Below are 22823 nucleotides of genomic sequence, written 5' to 3' on the forward strand. Positions count from 1 at the left end.
AGTGTTAGAAACGCTCAGATCAGGATGTCCATTTTATTTCAGAGAGTTTAACCAGCTTATTTAGGCATTCATCAATATTACCATTGCCAGCAGCCCCACCATCTCCTTGGGGTTGTCATCAAGTACATAACTGGATCATCCATATAAATGTTTAGTCTTAGCTTGTAGATTATAAACTGTATATCCTAGGGCAAATGACTCACTTACTGACTCTCCCAAGTCTTTCCACCGAGGTTTGGTTCAGAATAATGAAATACTTTTCATTTGTATGGACAGGGCTGCTCAACTACTTTAAGTACCTCACGCCACCTTTCTGTTCCTTCACTGCTGTGTCCGAACACTAGTGGAACAATTACCCAAAGGGTGAACTTTCACTACATGGCTTGCAGTGGTATGAGAAACTGGTTCATCAGCTCTCAAATGCAATCAGTAGGTTAAATGCTGGCCTTGCCAAAATGCCTATTCCATAAATAAATTAGAAGCCTTTAAATAAAAATCATCCAGCTTAATTTAGAGCAGAATATCACAAGTTGCAAAACCCTGGTGGCCAAAAAGGGATCAAACTCTTCTCCATGTCCAAGTGAGCAGTGAACAGAATTGCACTGAAGACCCTCTGGCAATTAATCCTGCCTTTATTGTTAAGGATCTTTCCCGCTGCTGTACACCTGCCCCCATTTGAAATGAAGTACAAAGAACTGGGATCTGTGGGATCAAGGCCAACAACATGAACGAGTGTAATGTTGATTTGAGTCTGGGTGAGAGAACATCACACATTGGTAACTGGGGGAAGGAGTGTGCAGGTTTGGGCAAGTGGGTGGAAGCAAGAACAAAGAAACCAGCCCAACAGCCAGGCTTCAAGTAATATACCATTTGTACAGAGCTGAATGAGTCTTACCTCCCATATTGAATTTTCTTGGTAAAAACAGAAATTGCTACATATTTATGATAATTGTAAAAGCTCTCAATCAGCCTACATTGACACCAACTTAATAATAGTGTGATTGAATTAAATGATCCCAGTAGATTAATCTCTGACAACACCTAAAATATTGCAACTGAAATGTACAAATAATGAATGAGGCTTGAGATTCACCTGACACTAATAAGGCTGGAAGCATTGCTAGGCTCAGTCGGGATGCTGTTATTATTCAGCTCAATTGTGAGTTAACCAAGCTCTGACTCTTTAAAAATAAAAGTAACCTTGGAATATTAAAATCTCACATTCAGCAGCAGAATCACTCAAAAGGGATTGTAATCTTAAAGCACCAAATAACATCATTAGTTACAGCAAACCAGACAGTTTTAGATCAGCAAGGCAAGATCCTCAACCTCTGATGTGTAATATGAATGGCAGGGGACAGGTAAAGCACAGATAAATGCCAAATTAGTCAGTTAGAAGACATTTAAGAGATTCCTATAGGGCCTTGGAGAGATGATTAATCAAGGAAAAGCCTATTGTAGATAATGAATGGTTTAATTACTAAGGTTTATTGGTGATATTCTGTGCTGATTAACTCACAGAGAAGCTGCATGTGAAATCGGAAAGGAAAAAACCATATTTTTTTTCACCTGCAGACAATGAGTTGAATCTTCAGAAGGCCGAGTGCAGTAACTCCATATCCCAGTCACACACTAATGTTTCATATCAAAAGAGAGACTTCCTTATCAGAAGATAGATACATAGGTGTAGGCCCCCATTTACCCATCTTGCAAGCTCAGTGTCCCAGCAGCATCTGCTTGTCCTTGCACCGGTGGACAGCGCCCACTGTAGATGATCCAGGCAGCACTGACTGAGTTGACATACGTGGAGTGCTGAGTGGTGGGAAAGGACTGAATGAGGCCAGCTTTGCTCAAAAATCCTGCAGTGAATGGAATTGGAAGGTTCATATGCTGGATCAGAAGACTTTGGTCAATGGGAGGGCATGAGGTCAGGGTACTGAGCTGGATGGCTACATGGATCCACCTGAAGAGGATCTGGAAACTGACCAGTGAAATTATAAAAGGGAATTCTGGAAGACGATCCAGTGGGAGTTGGTAATTGGTTTATTATTGTCACATATACTAGGATGCTGTGAAAAGCTTTGTTTGCATGCCATCAAGGTAGTACAAAGTAAAATACACAATAACAAAATGCAGAACATAGGGTTAAAATTACAGAGAAAGTGCAGTGCAGGTAGGCAATTAGTGTGCAAGGGCCATGACGAGGTAGATTGAGAGGTCAAGAGTTTGTCTTTATCGTACAAGAGGTCCATTCAAGAGTCTTATAACAGTGGGATAGAAGATAGAGGAGTCTTTAATTATGTTGGCTGCTTTCCCGAGGCAGTGGGAAGTGTAGACAGAAGTCAATGGAGGGGAGGCTGGTTTTCGTGATAGACTGAGCTGTGCTCACAACTCTCTGAAATTTCTTGCTGTCTTGGGCAGAGCAGTTGCCATACCGAGCTGTGATGCATTCAGATAGATGTTTTATGGTGCATCTGTAAAAAATTGGTGAGGGTCATTGGGGACATGCTGAAGTTCTCTAGCTTTCTGTGGAAGTAGAGATGCCTGTGTGCTTTCTTGGCCATAGCATGAACACTTCTGGGCGTTGGCACCTAGTGTTCACACCACAAAGCAATTATTTTTTCCAAAACCAGTAAGGTTTATGATGTTCCAAGTTATTCAGAGCTGGGGGTTATCCAGTAATAATTGGAAGGCATAGGAGGCTGAGGTGTGACCTTAGAGGTATACAAAATCATAAGGGGCATAGATAAGGTGGATGGTCAGTCTTTTTCCCAGGATAGGGGAGTCTAAAACTAGAAGGCATAGATTTAAGGTGAGAGCGGAAAGATTTAAAAGGGGAGATGAGGGGCAAATTTTTCCACACAAAGGATAGTGGATTAATGGAATGATCTGCCAGAGGAAGTGGGAGAGGCAGATGCAATTACAATGCTTTAAAGACATTTAGACAGGAACATGAAGAGGAAGGGTTTGGAGAGATATGAGCCAATTGCAGGCAAATGGGACTAGCTCAGGTAGGCAACTTGGTTGACATGGATGATCTGGGCGAAAGGGCCTGTTTCTGTGCTGTATAATCTATATTATGGACTCTGTACTATGCAGATCTCCATCAGCCATGGGCTGACCTCTCCTTGGGGACACTATGCCTGGGAGCACGTTGGTAGAAGCAACTTATCCCCAACGCCATGCCAACAGCAAGCCTAGGTGGCATGTCATTCATTGGAAGATCCACTCCGATTTATACCATTGCTCCAAATCTGCAAAACTTTAGACTAAATATCCCTTTACTTTTCAATAATCTACCTTAAGTTAACTCCTTAAACTCAACAATCATAAGACAATTCTATGCACCGGTTAATTTATGCATACAGTGTGTGAATGACTAAAATATCACAAAAAGTAAAATCCATTGTGATAATTGGTCTTGATTAATTCACTGTGGTTCATGGAAAGCAAAGTCAGGAATCTGAATACTGAGTGTTTTAATATGTCTTTAACTCTTGGTTCAGTGTTTTCCACTCAAATTTTTCATTCTATCTCATTTGAAGTTGGAGACCATATATCCCTGGCACCAAAGAACAAAAATGTAAAGGTTTCCACACATTTTGCCTGAAATGGTGCAAAGCATTGAGAAACTTCAGGTGTAAATCACACTCAGTCAAATTGAATTTTGGCAAATGTTGTATGATGGTTTATAAAACAGTTGCACTAGAAGGGCCACCTGCAAAATTGACTACAAGGGTGAACTGATTAAATCACTAGGGTAAGTTTACACATAATGTGCTCATCAATGTGCCTTTGACAAGATTCTTAAACATTTTAGTGCAAGATCACTTGTAAGTCTCAAGGAAACAGTCTTAAATTAAATATATATTTTTATAAATATACAAGAATCTGACCACTGTAAATTAATGAAACTAAACATTCACATAGCAAGATTATTAAAGTATTTCAAATTGATGTTAGTAACAGGTGGTGGACCAGACATTTATTACAATTGCTTATTTGTGATAAGCAAGGCCCTACCTAACAGGTGGCTTAAACGTCAAAAATTTCCAGCTGAATTGCAGAGAAAAGACTTGCAGAAAAGTAGAATTTACTTTGTTTATTGTAATTTTCAAACATCAGTCAGTGTATTTTATTCCAGTGGGGAGTGTCAGGAAAGCAGCTTATACTTTGAGACTTTGAAGCACAAATTATGCCATGTCTTTGGAGTGTTTTACCTTAGTAGTTATCCTTCCCAATCCTCTCCCCCAAATATCTCCTGGTGCTTTGCACTTCAATCGCTCCAGACTAAATTACATCCCCGGATGGGTTTGTGGAGATTGCTGCAGAAATAGGTAGTCTGGGATCTGGGATTTGGTAGGCAGGTGGCAAGACCCAAGGGTATAATGACTGGAGGCTCTGGAAGTAAAAGTAAGTTGGATGATTTTACCTGATGAGACTTAGGCCAGATATTGCAGAATCCACAGCACTGTAATATAGGTAGGGCTTCAGCCTTTCAGCTTTGCACCAACCTGCCACTCAAATACATTAAGACATGTTTTAAAATGCAAATATACGAATACATTGTAAATTGATGCCTGATTCACAGAAGATGTTTAATCAACATGCGGTGACAGGCAAAGACATTTGAACAAAAAATTGAGTGAAGTTTTAAAAATCCCATTGATTTAAGTATAATTTTCAGTGTATTTTATGTACAGATTGCCAACTTCACCCAAAGCAAAAATTCCCCAACAGTCTCAAAAAAAAAGTCATGGTACAGATCGACTAAAATAATATTCCCTAGAATGCCATTTGTTAAGTCTGAATAACTGGAACAGTCTGTCATAAACTGGGTGTCATTAATAATGAACCCACCGACAATTCCAAAGCTAACTTGAAAAGACAACGAATGGATTTTGTTAATGGGATCCCACCATCATTAACACAGTCAGCAATTACTGCACAACCTTAGTTCCCTCCAAACGGGAATAAAGTAAGCAATCTTGTTGACTCGGTGCAGTTTATGTGAATGTACATCTATAGAGCTGCCAGTGATGAAGGAATATCCACATATGCAAGCCAAAATGCTGTGTGGCTTGAAAGTTCTCAATCTAGTCATTCTCTCCCTTGTAGGTGAAAGTCATCTTGGGTTTTGGAGGTCCTGATGAAGTAGAATTGGAGAATTAGTGCAGTCCATCCTTTCATCCCACAGGGCACCAGGAGGTGGATGGGATGATTTATTCTGGTTATTGCCAAACTGTGCTATTGGATGTACATCATCCATGCAAGTGGCAAGTATTCCTCCACTCTCCCAACTTCCTGGATGCAAACAATTCTTCTGTGCAGACTGAAGTAAGCATTAACTAGAAAGTTGAGGCCTGCCTCAGTAATGTTTGAAGGAACCCAACCTTACTGCTGGGAGTCTGAGTCAACCACCACCGTCCAGCTTAGTTCTCCTTTTAAGTGTTTGCTCATGACAATCCCTCACATTTGCATCCACCCCTCCCCAACCAAGCCTTCCTCCTTGGACACCCCTGATCAACACCTCTCCCAGCCAACAATATGCACTGCCTTACTATGTCACCTTCATCTGTACACAACAAATATCCCAGCCCTCCACCCTTTTCTCCTCTACAGATTTTTAAAAGCTGATGGCCAGAAAGTAATTAATAATCTCCCCATTGCAACATGCTTGGTTTTCTCTCCACTGTGGAGAATTTTGTGCATTAAACAGGCAGAAAACAAGATTTCCATTTCTTCGCAAAAAGTGCTCAGGAAACACATTCCCCTGAATTTTCTCTTCTCTCCAGAATAATTCTGACTTGGATAGAGAACCACGAGTGACAGAACTCTTCCACCACCTGATTTAATAGGATTTTCCTTTTCCAAGAACCAGCGCAGTGAAAGGTGGAAAGCTCCAACTGTGGTTGGCAGCACAGTCCTCCTCAATCGATTTGTTTTCCAGGAGCAGAATGAGGAGACAGTAGATCAGAGGGTGGTATTCTGCTTCCATCCTCACATTTTCCCAACCAAGAAATGTTTATGCCAATTGTGAGGTTTATGCCTTCCATTCACTTAACAGCTGGGGAACATAAAAATTAACTGCTGACACATGAAAATCCAAACCACATACATGAGACACACTGCATTGTTAACATCGTCTTCTCATAAAAAGCAGTAATGTTCAAATTCTGAATGTATATGTTGGATCAAATGAAGACCCCGTCAACTTCATCCAGAATTTCTGCAGAAAGATTAAAAGTAAACATTGCACCAACACAACTTTTTCCATTTAAAAAAATATAACATGTACATGTGGATCAAAAAGAAACAGTTTGGTCTGCCTCGTCACAACAATTTTGCAACATCAGTGTTAAAAAGCAGATAATAAAGCACGTTCAAGGAAGTATTTTTAAACAGTCAACGAGTTCAGAAAATGTCAAACTACTAATATTAGTGGAGTCTAGTTTCAAGAGAACATTTATCTTTGTAACATGCTTCTATAGACATTTGACACTATTATAATTGGAACTCAATTTACTCAGATACTGCAGGACTTTTAAAAGGAAAAGAGACTTAAGTATTTTGTACTGCAGTCCTTTGAGTATTGCCAATGTATATATTCATGTGCAATGTATTGCAAACTGAACACAGACATGAAGAGGTTCCTCAGGAATTTCAATGTACGAGTTAAAACCTTGCAGGTCAGACAATTTTAGCTAGCTGCCAATAATCTCAAATGCAAAGCTCAAATGGAAAGAATTGTTACAGTAACCAAAACAATTAATTAACCAAGATGGCCTTTCTGCCAAACAATTTTGAATGTTGCAGACAAGAAGCTTTTTAAAAATAACTTGGGTATACAAAGGAAAATAATTACTAATTTGACTTTCCTTTTGACATGGAAGAAGCTGCATTATAAAGAATATCAAATCTTGCGACATCAAGTTAGAAACTTGCCACATCCAAAGCATCTAAGATTATAAATCGTACATAAAACTTAAATACCACTTTAAGTATCATTTAACAAAAGACTAAAAAAAAAGGGTGGGAAACTGCAAATGGGACTCTGTTTTGCAAACAAGTAGTAAAATACTTCTGTCAAATTAGTGCAAAACCAAAGCTTTCCAGTACAGAAAATAAAAAAAAACTCTTTGAATGAGTTACAATTTCTTGAAGAACCTAGTATTCAAATAGTCAATAATGGAATATTCAAAGGCAGACCAGAAGATGTAGGCAATTTGGACAGTTTCAAACATGTTCCAAAAAACTCAGTTACCTTTCAAACATTTTACACTGCATATTTGGAATAGAAAAACACAGACAGCTGACAATGTGATAAAGGCATTATCAAGTTTAAGACCTTTTAAAATTCAAACAAACTTCCACATCTAGATTAGAAAGACATCAAATGTAACACAAAATCTGTATTTATGAACATGTATCTAAATAAACTGATGTTACTGTATGATGTGTAGATTGAGTCCTGCCCAGCCAAACACAAAAAAATCCACAGAAGGAGAGATGAACAGAGAATGTACTGCCCTAAAATAAAACAACAAAATCTGAACAACTCTGTGCAATGAGCACTATTAGCTATCCTAGTACAGAACTGACAACTCACTTCCTTTATTTACTTAACAATACAAATTTACAACCAGGGAAGTATACATTTTGGCTTAGATCAAACTCTGTGATACAGCTGCTGCCTAGTTGTTGCAATCAACTCCACACAAGCTGGGATGGGCATCGTCATGTTAACAGACTTTACAATTAGTCATCAGAGGCCAAACGGAAAGCTGATATGAATGTTTAGTCATTACTTACTTCTGTTAAAATCTTACAGAGCTTTTTATTTATTCATTTTATAAAAGGAGGTGCAATCCATTGAGCACAGTTGTACATCCCCCACAAAAAATCTTAAATTGTAATTCTTTTCAAACATATAAAAGCATAAAAACTTCCTACCAATTCCTGCCACCAGAAAAAAAGTAAAATCCTATATTAATAGCTTCCAAATGGGAAGACTGTCTTTCCAAAGCATCAGACAAACAAAATCTCTTGACTCACCCGAATGAGAACTTTTCTTCATGGCTGGTTTCTAAATTGCATACAAAAAGAAGTCTTCAGGATCAAGTTAGGTTACTTCCACAGTGTTCAGTAATCAAAAAAAATAGTGCAATTTCACAGGAAGCTGACCGATTCACAAACTTTTCATTCAAAGATCAGCAAATGGAGCTCCTTTGCACAGTTAAACTGTTCATGTAACACTCCCATTAATCAGTACACACCTTTCCTAATCAGATGAACTTAGACATCTTTGGCTTTGCCCAACTTAGTTAAAACAGCAGGGAAATTATAGAACACCTATGTTTCCAAGCAATAAGATTTCAAAAAAAATTTTAATACTAACTATTGGTTCATCATAACACAAAGTAGAATATTCACATATTTTAAAATATTATTGTATACACTTCAAAGAAAATAGATTGTTTAATGTGGATAAACACACCCTCCCTAGTCCATCTACATGGTTCAGCTCACTTAGTGCAGTTAAATAGACTATAGGAAAAATTCACTGTTCAAAGTACATTTTAACTCCCATCCAAACTGTATGATAATAACTCAACTTTTTCCTCACATACAACAGCACTAAAAATATCAGTTTTTGAATATCACTCAGTTTAGACCACAAGCTTCTCATCCACTATGCAAAAAAATTCCATTTCTCCCAATAAAGTAAACAACATAACAATGAGGCATTAACTACAGACACACCAGATATTACACTTGTAGAGACTTCCAATGTCACCAATTTAGCACTTTTAACAGCTCAGCTTCCTTAATCACAGTTGCTTTCCACCAACCATAAAAAATAATCTCAAAATCTTTCCACATGAGACTAGATCAGCCAATCTGGCCCTATGCTGTGCCCATGCCTAGTGCATCAGAGGAGTGACAGGTGTTCAACAAAACTTTCTAAATGGGTCCGAAAGCCAATCATCTTTAAATGATTCTACACAAATGAATTATCGCAGGAACAAAACAAGATAATTTCCCCAAAAGTCATATCAATTCTATCTCATTTGCATACTATTTATTTAAATATCCTAAGATAAATTATGTAGTTATGTGAATATTTTAGTGACTCACTTACCTGAGAGAAAAGCTTTAAAACAAATTCACCTGTACATATCACAGTTTTACAAAGAATCAGCTCATTTAAAATATTTCCATTATAATTTGTGCAACTCTGTTCTCAACTTTGCTCCTCCTGGCACATTTCACATGTCTTGGTAATTATCAAATGATGTTCTAAATGGTAAACAAATTTGTATTAAAGATATACTTTTAACCTTGTTAGCCACACTATGGTTCTTCCCATGCCTGTTCTTAGGAGATATATATTAATTTACACTGAAGTTTGCATTTATTCAGGAATGACTGATGTTTCAATGGCTGTTGGCCTCTAATATCAGTAAGAGGATGGGTGTCCTTAAATTGAACCCAGGAAATGATAGGAGAGATGAACTAAGAGCAGGAGTTTATCAGACTCAGTTATGAACAAACGTAATCATTAGCCAGGCATAATTGTCGAGCAGAGAATAGATTTTTGTTTTAATGTTTTCTTATTCATTAAATCTGGATTTAAATGTTTATTCCTTATGTGATTTGTTTGCAGCAGACAGATCTCGCAAGATGAGAGTCCCTTCTCCAGCAAGTGATGCTTAGCTCTGCCTACCACTCATTCTCACTGAGGTTTTGGTCTGTCATTACAAAAATTGAATGAAGATTCCTTCAACCTCTGTCCCTAGCTACTAGACTGACACTGCACCTTTAACTAAACCACCCTTCAGAAGGTCCAGGAGAGATATATTTGAACATACCCAGTAAGTCATTTTTTGGGATTATTCAGAAAGGTCTTTTCTTATTTTATGTTATATTCCTCTGAAATCTCCCTTCCTAAACTCTAAATCAATTTGCTTGAAATTGGTATACACCTCCTCCAGGTATATGTCATAACCCACAGTGAGGCCACTATCCACGAAATTTTGAAGAGTTTACAAGTACTTTAAGAATTGTCCTCGGTCTAGGATTTGCATGTTAGAATTATTCAAATGAATCTGATGAAATAAACCTCTCAGGCTGCTCCGCTCTGCTACACTCCGCTCCACCCTCTTTGTGCCCCCAGTGGTGTAGGGAGAGCTGGTGGGTCTCAGCCTTCCCCAGTGGTCATCTAAAATGATGCAAGATTTTAGGTTTGCTCACTCCATAACATTAAGGCTGCCCGACCCAAGCTCTATGGGGCCCAAATGTATGTGTGAGGGCGGCGTTGCCTTAGGTGTTTATTCCACTAAAGTCACTGAGTTTGTGTCAGGTTGGGTTGTGTCATTTCTCGGTACTTTATTCAGGACAGGACAATTTGCTTAGTATTTACATGTTATGCCTTCTGCTCTTGATCAGTAACGATGTATGCGCAGCATTGTCAGTCTTTTCCACTTCACTGTAAATGCCTCCAGATTGGATCAAGTACAGAAGATAGCACGTTCTCAAACTTGTGTCAGGTTTGGATTGGTCCTGGATGGCTTGTGTCAGGTTTTAATTTTATATCCAAGCAGCTCTCTAATGAAGGTTTCCCTAGAAAAGCTGGCAAATTTCAATTTAAATTCCTGACCAAACAGGCTCAACCTGCATATCATCACATCAACCAATGGCTCTGTTCCTTAAAGATACCAGCCTGAATTTTGTGATAAGCAATGAAATGAGAGCAGCTTTAGTGTTTCATTCTGTGGGGGTTTGGACTGAAACATGTTCAGCACCATCTACAGGTGAACTGGAAATCTGTGAACTGGGCAGGCAATGATAAATCTCCTAAACCAATCAGATGGTAGGAATCCATTCTGAGATATGAAGTATAAGTTAGAATTTTGAATTCAATGTCAAAAACTGGAATAAAAATAGAAATAAAGATAGGAATAAGAGAGAACAAATAGGGAGCAGAGGAAAAAAGCCTGAAGATAAGTAACTTCTCTGTAAGATGTCAGTGCTGACTCAGTAGTTGGTATGTAAAACACCATTAAAACCCTTGTTAGATTTGAATGGACTAGCCTTTACTCTTTAGTAGGTGAGTGCAGCAACATCATGGCATTCAACATAATTCAATGCTGACTCTTTTGAAAGGATATCTTTCTGGTGAAACTTCAAGGTGACAAAATGCATAGATATTGTCAGATGCACTCTTTTTTAACAGTGAGTACTGATGGTCTTTATTCAGGCCGTTAAGATTGTTTTTTTTCTATTGTACCACAAACGTATCAGAGAATTCTCTTGTTGAAAGCACCTACTATCTTCCCTAATCTGATTAAGTTTATAAATCTGGGCAGACCCACTTCTAACTTTGGCTAATATTTACAGAGCTTATTATAATGCCAAATCCCTTCCATTAAGATTTTACTACATTTTTTAGTGAAGGTTCTGGAAATGACCTATGTGACATTGTAATGAACAGCAGATGACATTGGAGGTGGTACAGAACATTCACTTTAATGACTGGATATGTATCAAAAGGAGCCTTTTTACATAATTCAGACTGAATGAAGCTCACAAGAGAGGTAGTAGCATCGGCCTGAACTCTGCTTTTGTCTCAACTCACTTTTATTTAACTAGAAAGGTAATGTATTTGAACATACTTCCTTCCCTCTCTTTGAATGATCACTTGGTCAAATAAAATCTTATGTGAGGTGTCAGGAGAAGTACCTGTTCCGTGATTCCACCTAAGCGTTTCTGGAGCCATTCAAAATTCCTTTCAATGTTGTCAATAAGCATTGTGGCTTTAAAATTTGGAAACAAGTTAAAAACATATTAATGTCTTACAGGTCAATGTTTGTAGTGACTTAAGTCAAACTTTTTATTTAAATTTCCTGTACAGGACTGTCATGTCTTTCTGATTTGACTATCATTTGACTGAAACAAATTGACCCCAGTTCCTCTAATTAGAAGTATTACCAAATTCACAAACAATTTAGAATAGACAGATTACGTTTGATCCATATTGGCCCAAACTCTACAACTTTGAAAAATGTCAACCACCTGACAATCAATTTGTCCTTCTCTGGTGTAGCAAGTGAGGTGGTGGGTGGATGTCAAGGATCAAAGCAGCCCTAGTTGATGAGCTTTCGATGGGAGTTTAGAAGCTTGCCAACATTCTGTGCAACCTAAACTGGTTAAATCCACTGTCAGTCAGGCAATGCTTCATGAATAACTAGTCAAGTAAATTTACTTTAGAAATTTGGATGATTAGATGGACTACAGGGAACTGCGATTCTTCTCACTTGGGTTAATCTGCAGATCAACATCGTCATGGCCAGGGTGGTTCTAGCTGGACAAGTAATGGAATCCACTCCAGCAAAGAGCATGATTTAAACTGATGAAACCCTGACTACCAATTCCTATACTCCATGGACACAAGTGCAGTACAATTGAGGTGATTGTGTGCTCCATATAAGGTAAGTAGAAACCCAAGAATAACCATCTAAAAATAAGGGTAGTACATGAAAGAAAATATGATATGACCCCTCTCTTCCCTCTTTAACTGCTATCTCCTCTCTCTTTTATGTACAAATGGTATTGTTGGTGAGGCTCCCTGCAGATTCCTAATTCCTAGGAGACCTGATAGAGGTTTATAAAGTTGTAAGAGGCATAGATAGAGTGGGCAGTCAGAGTCTTTTTTCCAGGTTAGAAATGTCGAATACCAGAGGGCACTAAGATGAAAAGGGAAAAGTTTAGAGAGGATGCACAGGGCAGGTTCCTTTTTTACACTGAGAGTGGTAGGTGCCTGAAACATGCTGTCAGAGGTGGTCATGGAAACAGATACAACAGTGGTATTCAAAAAGCTTTTAGACTGGCACATGAATATGCAGGGAATGGAGGGACATGGATCATGTGCAGGCAGAGGAGGTTGGTTTAATTTGGCATCATGCTCAGCACAGACATCGTGGGCTGAAGGGCCTGTTCCTGTGCTGTACTGTTCTATGTTCTATGTTCTCTCCCCTACTACTCATTGACTTCTACCAGCAGCCACACTTCAGGGAGCTAGGGTTCTTAATTGCAAATCACCGGTATAGCATGAAGAAAATATCAATGACCAAAATAAATGGGAGTTTTTTTTAAACGTCTTAAGTTAAATTAAAATAAGCTTCCTCTATATTGTAGAAGGAGGATTAGGTGGGTGACTGCCAAGATGCACGGGCTAGGAGCTAAATCTGGCCTCTCCCCATGGGTGCACCCACCTCCCCACACAGGGCCATTTCACCATTGCCATTTAGCAATGATTCAGAAGGCAGAACATCTCTAATGAAGCAGTAACTGAATGGTGCCACATGTCAGACAGCTGTGTGCATAACCCACAATGGAGGCCTTCATTGCCTGACTCTGAGCTCATGCCAAATGAATCCCATCATTGTGGTCCCCTGTTGGCAATAAATTTAATTCAATTGTCTGCTGACATGAAGTTCTCCCTATATAACTGCCATGCCTTACATTTGGAAACCATTCGCCTGTTCTTTCATGCAGGAATCCCCCTATCATTGGTCTAAACAGTAACAAAGGAGCTTGCAGATATGTAATGTCTTTCCTGTCTTTTACAGAACACCAAGAGATACTTGTAGCCAATTGTCCCAGGATTGAGATATCACTGGATATGTCATTCACTGCCAGGATCATCTGCCTTAGCAGAGCTTTTCAACTGAGCCAACAAGCCACATCCATGCTAATTGGATCATCAACAGTTACAGATGAACGCAAGAGGGATTAAAATTGTGCACCATTAGCGAGTGTTATTCTCAGCATTGTACCAAGCCACATTGATCACGGTACATCATGGCTGCCTTGGCCCTTTGCATTAAGGTAACTGTACTGGAAGTCTCCCTCCCTTGCCCCAGAGGTGGACACCCTTAGAGAGAGCGAACAGTTAAGGAACCATGATAAACAGGTAATCAAGATGCTCCGAGGAAAGTTGGATTGACCTTGAAGGGAAAATGCTCTATAGTGTCTCCCAGCTCCAGGGACAAGAAGAACAAGAATATGGAACATCATCCAAGAATCCTTCATCCCTTGGCATGATGCCACTGCTCCAGAGCTATGGGGTTAACAGCCTGAAATCTCCCACCAACTTCATTGTAGAGGCACCATCCAGCCTACAGTGAGATGAGGAAAATGTCCAGGCCCACTTTTCAGAGAAACTCGAGTGGGGGTGAGATTGTTCAGGTCTTCTGAGTAGCAAGTGCAGCAGGGTCTCAGAAACCTGGGTTCCCAAAATTACTATTCTAGTATATTTTGTGCACTGAGCAACTGGAAAAGAATGATCTGTAATCATTGTGCTGCTTTTTCACCTTGGTCAGGAGATGGGAGTTTCAGCAGCGACATGGCCTTCTTCAGTAGTGTTTATGTAGCGCCCTCATGTGGTTAGTTCAATTCAGCTGAGACCAGAATCAAGAGATCCTGCACCAAATCACAAAAGTTATATGTTTCCCTCTAAGTAGTTTATTTTTGTTACTTATTTTTAAAACTAATTTACCCAAAGGTTACACTTGAAATTTGGTAAGCTCATTTTGTTAATATATAGATATAGCAATGTGATGATTATAAGACCATGGCCAAGAGACTTTAGTTCATTCAACTGGGTGCACGAGATGGACCTAACAGTTTCATCCATCTTTGTTTTTTGATCTGCAATCTCATGCACTACTGAATGGGCATTGTGCTTTCTCCTGATGCTGCTCAAGACCTAGGTCGGTGAGGGAGGGAGGGTTCAGAGATGGCTGGCTGATGTAGGCTGAGGATTAGCACCTTGTGTCAGGTTGGTGAGCAATGTAGTGGCTGGGAAAGTGGGGAGTTTTCAGTGAACAAGGTCAGGGGGAGGATGTAGGATGCAGGTCAGATAAATGTAAGGAAGGGTGAAAACTGGGGTCTTTAACATAGGGTTCAGCAGATCGAAGAGTGGTTTAGAGGAAGATAATGGGTTGGGGGAGAGATCAGAGGGTAGGAAATCAGAATCAGATTTATTATCACTGACATACGATGTGAAATTTATTGTTTTGTGGCAGCAGTACTGTGCAAAGATATAAAAATCTATAAATTACAAAAATAAATAAATAGTGCAGAAAAAAAGGAATAATGAGATAGTGTTCATGGGTTCGTGGATCGTTCAGAAATCTGATGGCAGAGGGGAAGAAGCTGTTCTTGAATTATTGTGTTTGGGTCTTCAGGCTCCTGTACCTCCTCCCTACTGGTAGTAACGAGAAGAGGGCATGTCCTGGATGGTCTGTGCCACTTAAGGGAGTGAGGCTGAGTGAAAAATCAAAGTATGATATGTCTTTTAGTTGGGTCCCAATCCAATGTTGCTTTGTGCAGCAGTACTGTGATGCCCAGAGAGTGCTCAAATGATGTTCAGTCATGGTACAATTTGGTCTAATTTACCCTGCAATGTTCCAAATGAAGTGCTGCACAGAATCACCCCGTGTGAAGCTGGTGCAGAATTGCAACCAGAAGTGCCTGGTTGGAAAAAAGAAGCCCATCACTTAGCTAAACTCCCAAGCACATGACCTGACAGAGCACTAACCACAAAATTTATAACTTGAGTGATTTATGGATAGCACCTGAAAATAAGGATTCAGTTACAATGTTTGCCATTAATGAGTAAGATTTCTGTTTAAGCTTTGTGGATTGCAAGTCTATCTCTCCTTCCCTGTAGTCTAATAGAGGAAGCCAGCATGGTGCTATTAAATATCATATTTTGCCTTCTAAATTTCATCAACTGGTTAATAAAACTGATACCCTAACACCAACAACGAAGCGAGCAGCAAATGCAAATACTTATTTTTGCCAGTATAACTTGTAACAACACTTTTTTCACATGCTCTGCTATATTATACTTGCTGGAAGGAATGAAGCTTATTAGAAAACACCAATTTATTCTGATAACAACTAAGCAAGGGGCACATCACTTTATTGCAGTACATTGGTTCTACTGCACAGACCTTGGTCAAGAGGAGATGAAACAATCCAGACCATCAGGAGATGTAAGTGCTGCAGCTTGTACTTTACATTCAGTAGGATGTGCACTGCCAAGAAGTAGTCAAATTTGTCACAATGTACCACAATTCCCTGACGAGCTAGTTGTATATTGGGTCTTGGTGGAGTTATTAGAACAAAAGTAAATGGGTTGTCAGCTGGTCTCTCCTATAATTAGTGCATAAATTCCACTAAATGGTGTTTATGGGTGATTATGGAGAACATGTAATCATATTGCATGGATGACCTTGTGATGCACTTAACTGTATCAAGGTAAATTCTACTCAATATTGATTAAAACACATGGGCAGTTCTACCTATAATGTGAAGTGTTCATAAGTCCTTTTGTGTGGTTGTAATCACAAGATCACAAGACAAGGGAGCAGAAGCAGGCCATTCGGCCCATCGTATCTGCTCCAAGGAAAGGGAAATAGAAATGAGAAATGGGGAATGGGGGAAGAAAAAAAACTATTCTAATCCCAATTACCGGCCTTATCCCCATATCCCTTGATATCCTGACTATTTAGATATCTATCTATCTCCTCCTTGAACGCCCCCACTGATCTGGCTTCCACTGCTGTACGTGGCAAGGAGTTCCACAAATTCACCACCCTCTGGCTAAAGAAATTTTTCCTCATCTCTGTTTTGAAACTGTACCCTCTAATTCTAAGATTGTGCCCTCTGGTCCTGGACTGACCCACCAAGGGAAACAGCCTAGCCACATTTACTCTGTCCTTTCCTATCAATATTTTAAATGTCGCTATGAGGTCCCTTCTCATTCTTCTGTACTCCAGTGAGTACAGTCCAAGAGCCGACAAATGCTCCTCATACTTAAGCCCTTTCATTCCTGGAATCATCCTCGTAAATCTCCTCTGAACCCTCTCCAACGTCAACACATCCTTCCTAAGATGTGGGGCCCAAAACGGCGCACAATATTCCAAATGAGGCCTCACTAGTGCCCCGTAGAGCCTCATTAACACTTCCTTACTTTTATTGTGGCTGGAGTTGCCAACAGAGCATTCTTTATTGAAGGCAATCAGCACTCAACAAACAGTAGTGCCTGGTATAACAAATTATCAATAATCAAACCACTTTGTGTACAGAGATGTTAAAAGTGTATATATATATTGCACTCATATGTACTACGAACAGAAATTTTCATTTGCTTATTTCTCATCTAAATGATAATGGACTTATGGACAATTCCATTTAAAGGATAACATTAAACACCTTCTGGATGCTTCATCACCATCCTTTCTATGCCAAAAAAAATTCTCAAAACTGCATCCCTTTTCAAGGAATGGGCAGTACTTGCAAGTTTAAGGTCCATGATTGTAGTTCCCAATCCAATCACAGAGCCTGTCTTTTTTGCAGTAATTAGTTAAGGCCAGCAAGGATAGTCACACCAGACTGAGATGGACATAATTCTATGCCATTGATACAGCAAAGGAATATTTGATAATTATACAAAGATTTTCAGTTGTAATAAGAGAAAAGAAAATCAGTTTTTGGATTGGGGACTGGAAGTGGGATAAGGTCTCCGCAACCACTGTTGCTGAGGTTGTACAAGTACTAATAGCTTTATTAGCTTAGAAAATCTTGTGGCTGTCCTCCCAATGCAGATTTCAGTTCAACTGAGACACAGGATCACAGGCACAAGGATAATGGTAAGAAGGGGAGACATGCTGGGCTTTCTGCTCTGAGTGTAAACCAGAAACTCCAGCTAGAATGAAAGAAAAATTTGACATTTACTTAGCACCTGTTTAGAACTTTGCATGACCTTGGGAGATTCCAAAGCATTTTACAAGCAACAAAGTACTTTTGAAGTCTAGGCATGATGCAATGCATGAAATACAGCAGCCAATTTGAGCACAATTGTCTCACAAACAGCAATTAGAAAAATGATCAGTTAATCTGATTTTAGTGATGGTGACTGAGTGAAAGTTATTGGCTAGATACCAATATCAGACTTAGCCACAATGCAGGTGTGTGGACAATGGATGAGGTAGTATTGGGCATGGCTTTCTGGGTTTACACATGAAGAACACCCGAGCTGGGTTGCATGCATGAGGAGATCCAATTCCAACAGGAGTTTATGCCTTCAAAAGGAATGAGTACTGTGAGAAAATCTACTAGTATATATAAAGACAGGAGGAAAAGGGAAAATACTTCAGCCAAACCATGTGTTTGGGGTGATTCCAGATGAAATGGAAATGCTGCCATGAATACAAAAGAAGGAACAAGTATATTAGGATTTGAGTAACCCCTACACTTCTGTGGCTATTTTAGTCTTTTGAAGGCCAATTTGCATTTACATTTGTACAATGAGACAAAATAATCGTTAATGGTGTTTATGGCTCTGGTTGTGAAAAATAGGGTAATAAAAATAACTACCCTTTTAATGATATGGTTGCTATTAATGACTCCTAATTAACCTATGTCACTGAAAATTAAATAATGTGGAATCTCATCCCATTAAGTTTTGTTCTGTTTTATGATATTTGATTTCAATTAGTTATTTTTCAGTGTCAGAGGTTAATCAGCAGTGATTAATAGCAACTACATCATGTAAAGAGTACTTCCTTTTATAATTATTTTATCCTGTCTCCTCTCTATTTCTCACCTCCCAATCCAATTTTATAAATATAAGAGTATAAGAAATAGAAGAAAAGGTGGGCCATTCAGCCCCTCATCCTTGCTTTGCCGTTCAATGAGATCAGACCTGATCTTCAATCTCACTGCCACTTTCCTGCAGTAACCCCATATTCCCTGATGCCTTTTATATCCAAAAATTTATCAATCCCTATCTTGAACATAGTCAGTGGCTGAGCCTCTACAGCCTCCTCGGTAGAGAATTCCAAAGATTCAAAATCCTGGAGGTGAAGAAGTTCCTTCTTATCGCAGTCTTGAAAGTGTAGCTTGAGACTATGGCCCCTGCTTCTGGACATCCCAGTCAGGGAACATGTCATCCTTGCATCTATCCTGTCCAGCCTGTCAGAATTTTGGGGGAAAAAAGGGCTGGTTTGCTTAATCTCTCCCTAATACGATAAACCTGCCATCAAACACATGAATCTTCACTGCATTCCCTTCATTGAATTCTCCCATTTTAAGTAATCCCCACACCCCTTTCTACACCCCCCCAATCATGCCTCTTCTTTTCCTAGCCTCTTTCTCTTTTTACTTACCCCTTTTTTCTCTCTCTCCTTACCTTTGACCCATCCCATGGTGGATCCCCACCTTCCCCACACCTGCCTATCACTATCTCTTACCTGCATCTACCTATCACCATCTTGTGCCCACCCTCCCTCCCCTCTTTTGTCCACCTATCACTGCTCTATTTTTCCCCCTATATATTGGGCTTCCCATTTTCCTACATTCAGTCCTGAAGAAGGGTCCTGACCTGAAACGTTGACTGCCTGCTTTTCTCCACGGATGCTGCCTGGCCTGCTGAGTTCCTCCAGCATCATCGTGTTTTTCATCTAGATTTCAGCATCTGCAGTTCTTTGTTGCTCAAATATACCCTTTGTTAGATAGGGAGACCAGACCTGTATACAATATTCCAGGTGTGGTCTCGCTAGGGCCCTGGATTATTGAAGAGAGATGTCATTACCCTTGGACTCAAATTATCTTGCAATAAAGACCAATATGTCATTTGCCTTCCCAATGGCCTGTAGTAGCTGCACATTAACTTGCAAAAATTTATGAATAAAGACATTCAGGTCCCCCTGAATACCAACTCTTTTCAATCAAAATTTCCTGCCTTTCTATTCTTTCTACTAAAATGGATGACCTTACAATGTTCCACATTATGTTCCATCTGCAAGGTCCTTGCCCTTTCACTTATCCTGCTAAGTCTACCAAAGTCTCCCTGCACCCTCCCCACAGCCAACACACCCATCTGACTGTGCACCATCAGCAAACTTCGATATATTGCTCTTGGTTTCTTCAATCAAATCATTGATATAGATTACGAACAATTGGGATCCCAGCACTAATCACTGCCACTCACAGCCTCCCAACTCGACAATGACCCTTCTATTGCTACTCCCTCATTTCTGCCAATTAACCAGCCCTCGTCCATGCCAGTATACCAATCTCATGCTGTATGGCACCTCATTGAAGATCTGCTGAAAGTCCAACTCTAATAGTTTCACCAAACATACTTTCTCTTTCACAAATCTATGTTGACTTTGCCAATTCTACTATTATTTTCAAAGTTCTTTTCTACCATTTCTTTAATAATGGATCGAAGCACTTTCCCCAATACTAATGTCAGGCTAATGGGTCTGTTTTCTCTCTCCCTCTTCTTAAATAGTAGGGCTTCATTTGCTTTCTAATCTGTGGGAACTGTTCTTTGAATTGTTGAAAAGTGCCAACCAGTGCATTTATTATTTCCATAATTCCCTCTTTTGAAATCAATTCACTGTGTAATGAATTGATCTGTATGAAGTTTTTCACTGTACCTCAGTACTTGCGACAAAAATAAACCAATTCCAATTCCGAATCATCAGATCCTACAGATTCACTGGTTTTCAGACTCATTAATTTCTCAAATATTGTTTGTAGTTAACGCTGATTTGCTTCAGCTCATTATTCACTCTTACCTTCTTGCTCTCTACTATTTCCAGCAGACATTTTCTGCCTTTTTCCATGAAGATCAACAGAAAATATCTGTCTGCCAGTTCCTAATTCCACAACATAATTTTTCCTTTCTCAGTCTGCAAAGGATCCACATTAATTTTCGCTTATCTTTTCCTTTTTACATGCGTATGTTTTTATGTTACTATCTACCTCCTATTTCCTCATCAATTCTACCCCACCCCCACACCATCCTTGCTGAATTCTGACATTTTCCAAATCCTCCCATTTACTCCCCATTTAACACTATCTTTAACTTTTCTTCTACCACAGTTGAAACACCTTCCCTGTACAGCTTCTATGATTTAAAGGGATATATATTTGTTTTAACCTATGTTTTAATCCTTTAAATATTAGTTATTGCTTGTTTACTTTCACATCTTTTAATCTAGTTTCCCAATCTATTTTAGTCATTTCATGCCTCATGCCTTCATAATGTGCATTGTTTAGATTTAAGGCATGTTTTGGATGGAGCTAAATCAAGATATATTTTTATTTAAAATGTAATGTAATTGTATGACTTCTCTCAGAATTCCTTAACTGTAATATTGTTCATTAACCCTAACTCATTGCACAATACCAAATCTAAAATAGTCCATTCACAAGTTGGTTCCTCAACATATATCTAGAAAATCACTTCTTATACACTCCAAGCATCCATCTTACGCTCTAATAATTCTCATTTGGTTTGCCCAATCTGTAAGTAGATTAAAAATCTCATAATTACAGTATAATCTTTATTATATATACCTCTAACTTCCTGAGTTATACTATGGCCTACATTATTGGTACTGTTTAGAGAATGTAGACAACTCCCACAAATTTCTTCTGCCCCCTTATTGCTTCTTGGCCCCACCCAAACCTTTCTGAGCTAAGATCCTTTCCACTTACGGTCTTTAACCCATCATTTATTATCAGGAATACTGCTCTTCTTTTCTGTTTTGCCTAGCTCTGCTAGAGGTATCCTGGGATAATTACTTCTTACTCTTGGAACTGCATCGCTATTATGCCCATTTATTTACATTTATGCAATTACTTAATTTGTTTTTTATGAGTACCATAGATAAAGAACCTTGAATGTTGCCTTTTTTATAATTTTCCCCTCTCTTTATTCCATTGTTTGTCTTTGAAATGACAATGAATTTACTTACTGAATTCTAATTATACTTCCTTCTCAATTACAATATTTTTATCTGTTAAAGGAATCAGGAGATGTAGTGTTAGTGCAGGAAAGTGCCACCAAGGTACAAAAGCAGTCATAATTTTATTGAACGGTAGAGCAGGCAGGAAGGTACAAATTGTCTCTTCATGCTTCTATTTTTTATGCTTTTATGTTATGTTTGGTTCTTGCACTGTCAATTTATCAATATGATTGGTCAAGGAGCTACCTTATTTGCTGTCCTGTTCACTCAGACTCAGGGTGGCTTGGTGCCTTCATTGTGCCATTACAGGTTGCACATTGTCCTGAGATGAAAGCGCAGGGGTAAATTGACTAACTGTCTTTGCTGTGTTATGGTGAAATATAGTGCATTGATATTGGTATTGGTTTATTATTGTCATTTGTACCGAGGTACAGTGAAAAACTTGTCTTGCATACCGATCGTACAGGTCAATTCATTACACAGTGCAGTTACATTGGGTTAGTACAGAGTGCATTGATGTAGAAGGACTGAGAATTCAGTGAAAAACACTATGATGCTGGAGGAACTCACCCAGCCCTCCATCATGGCTCAACTGAGTTTCATGACCAAGGTTATCCAACTGCCATCAGCAGCCACAGTTTTTGGGAGAGGCAGGGCAACAAGAAGGAAAAAAATCTGGGTCAATTTATGGAAAAAAAACATCTGGGAAATGCTTTCTAATTCCCAAAAGTAATTTAAACAAATTCCAGATTGCCACTATAGCCATGAAATTCATATATATTCTATATATTGTGCAAAAATCCCAATAAGTATTTAAATTATTAGTCATGTTGAGAGAAAGGTCAACATTTTTAATTGATAGTCAAAAATTATAAACATCGGCAGCTGGCTAAAGAGTACATTTCAGAGGAGGTTATCCATGAGATCCAATTTAAGTTGCATGCATTAATTCAAGTTAATTGGATTTTTATTATTTTTCCCAGTCGA

At 39.0% G+C, this 22823-nt stretch overlaps 1 protein-coding gene across 2 annotated transcripts in view; it reads right to left on the reverse strand.

Moving 5' to 3' along the window:
- LOC127579780 (septin-9-like) overlaps positions 1-20706 on the reverse strand; it is a 222034-nt gene extending 201328 nt beyond the window's left edge. The window contains exon 1 of one of the 2 annotated variants that reach the window (XM_052032700.1): positions 20661-20706. In XM_052032700.1, the coding sequence (XP_051888660.1) occupies positions 20661-20691 (31 nt within the window). In that variant the 5' untranslated portion in view covers positions 20692-20706. Of the gene's footprint in view, positions 1-8055; positions 8243-20660 lie in introns of those variants that run through there. The other variant, XM_052032702.1, reaches the window with a different exon arrangement.
- Between the last annotated feature and the right edge of the window lie 2117 nt (positions 20707-22823).

Source organism: Pristis pectinata, chromosome 18 (assembly GCF_009764475.1).
Source record: "Pristis pectinata isolate sPriPec2 chromosome 18, sPriPec2.1.pri, whole genome shotgun sequence".
Lineage (NCBI taxonomy): Eukaryota > Metazoa > Chordata > Chondrichthyes > Rhinopristiformes > Pristidae > Pristis > Pristis pectinata.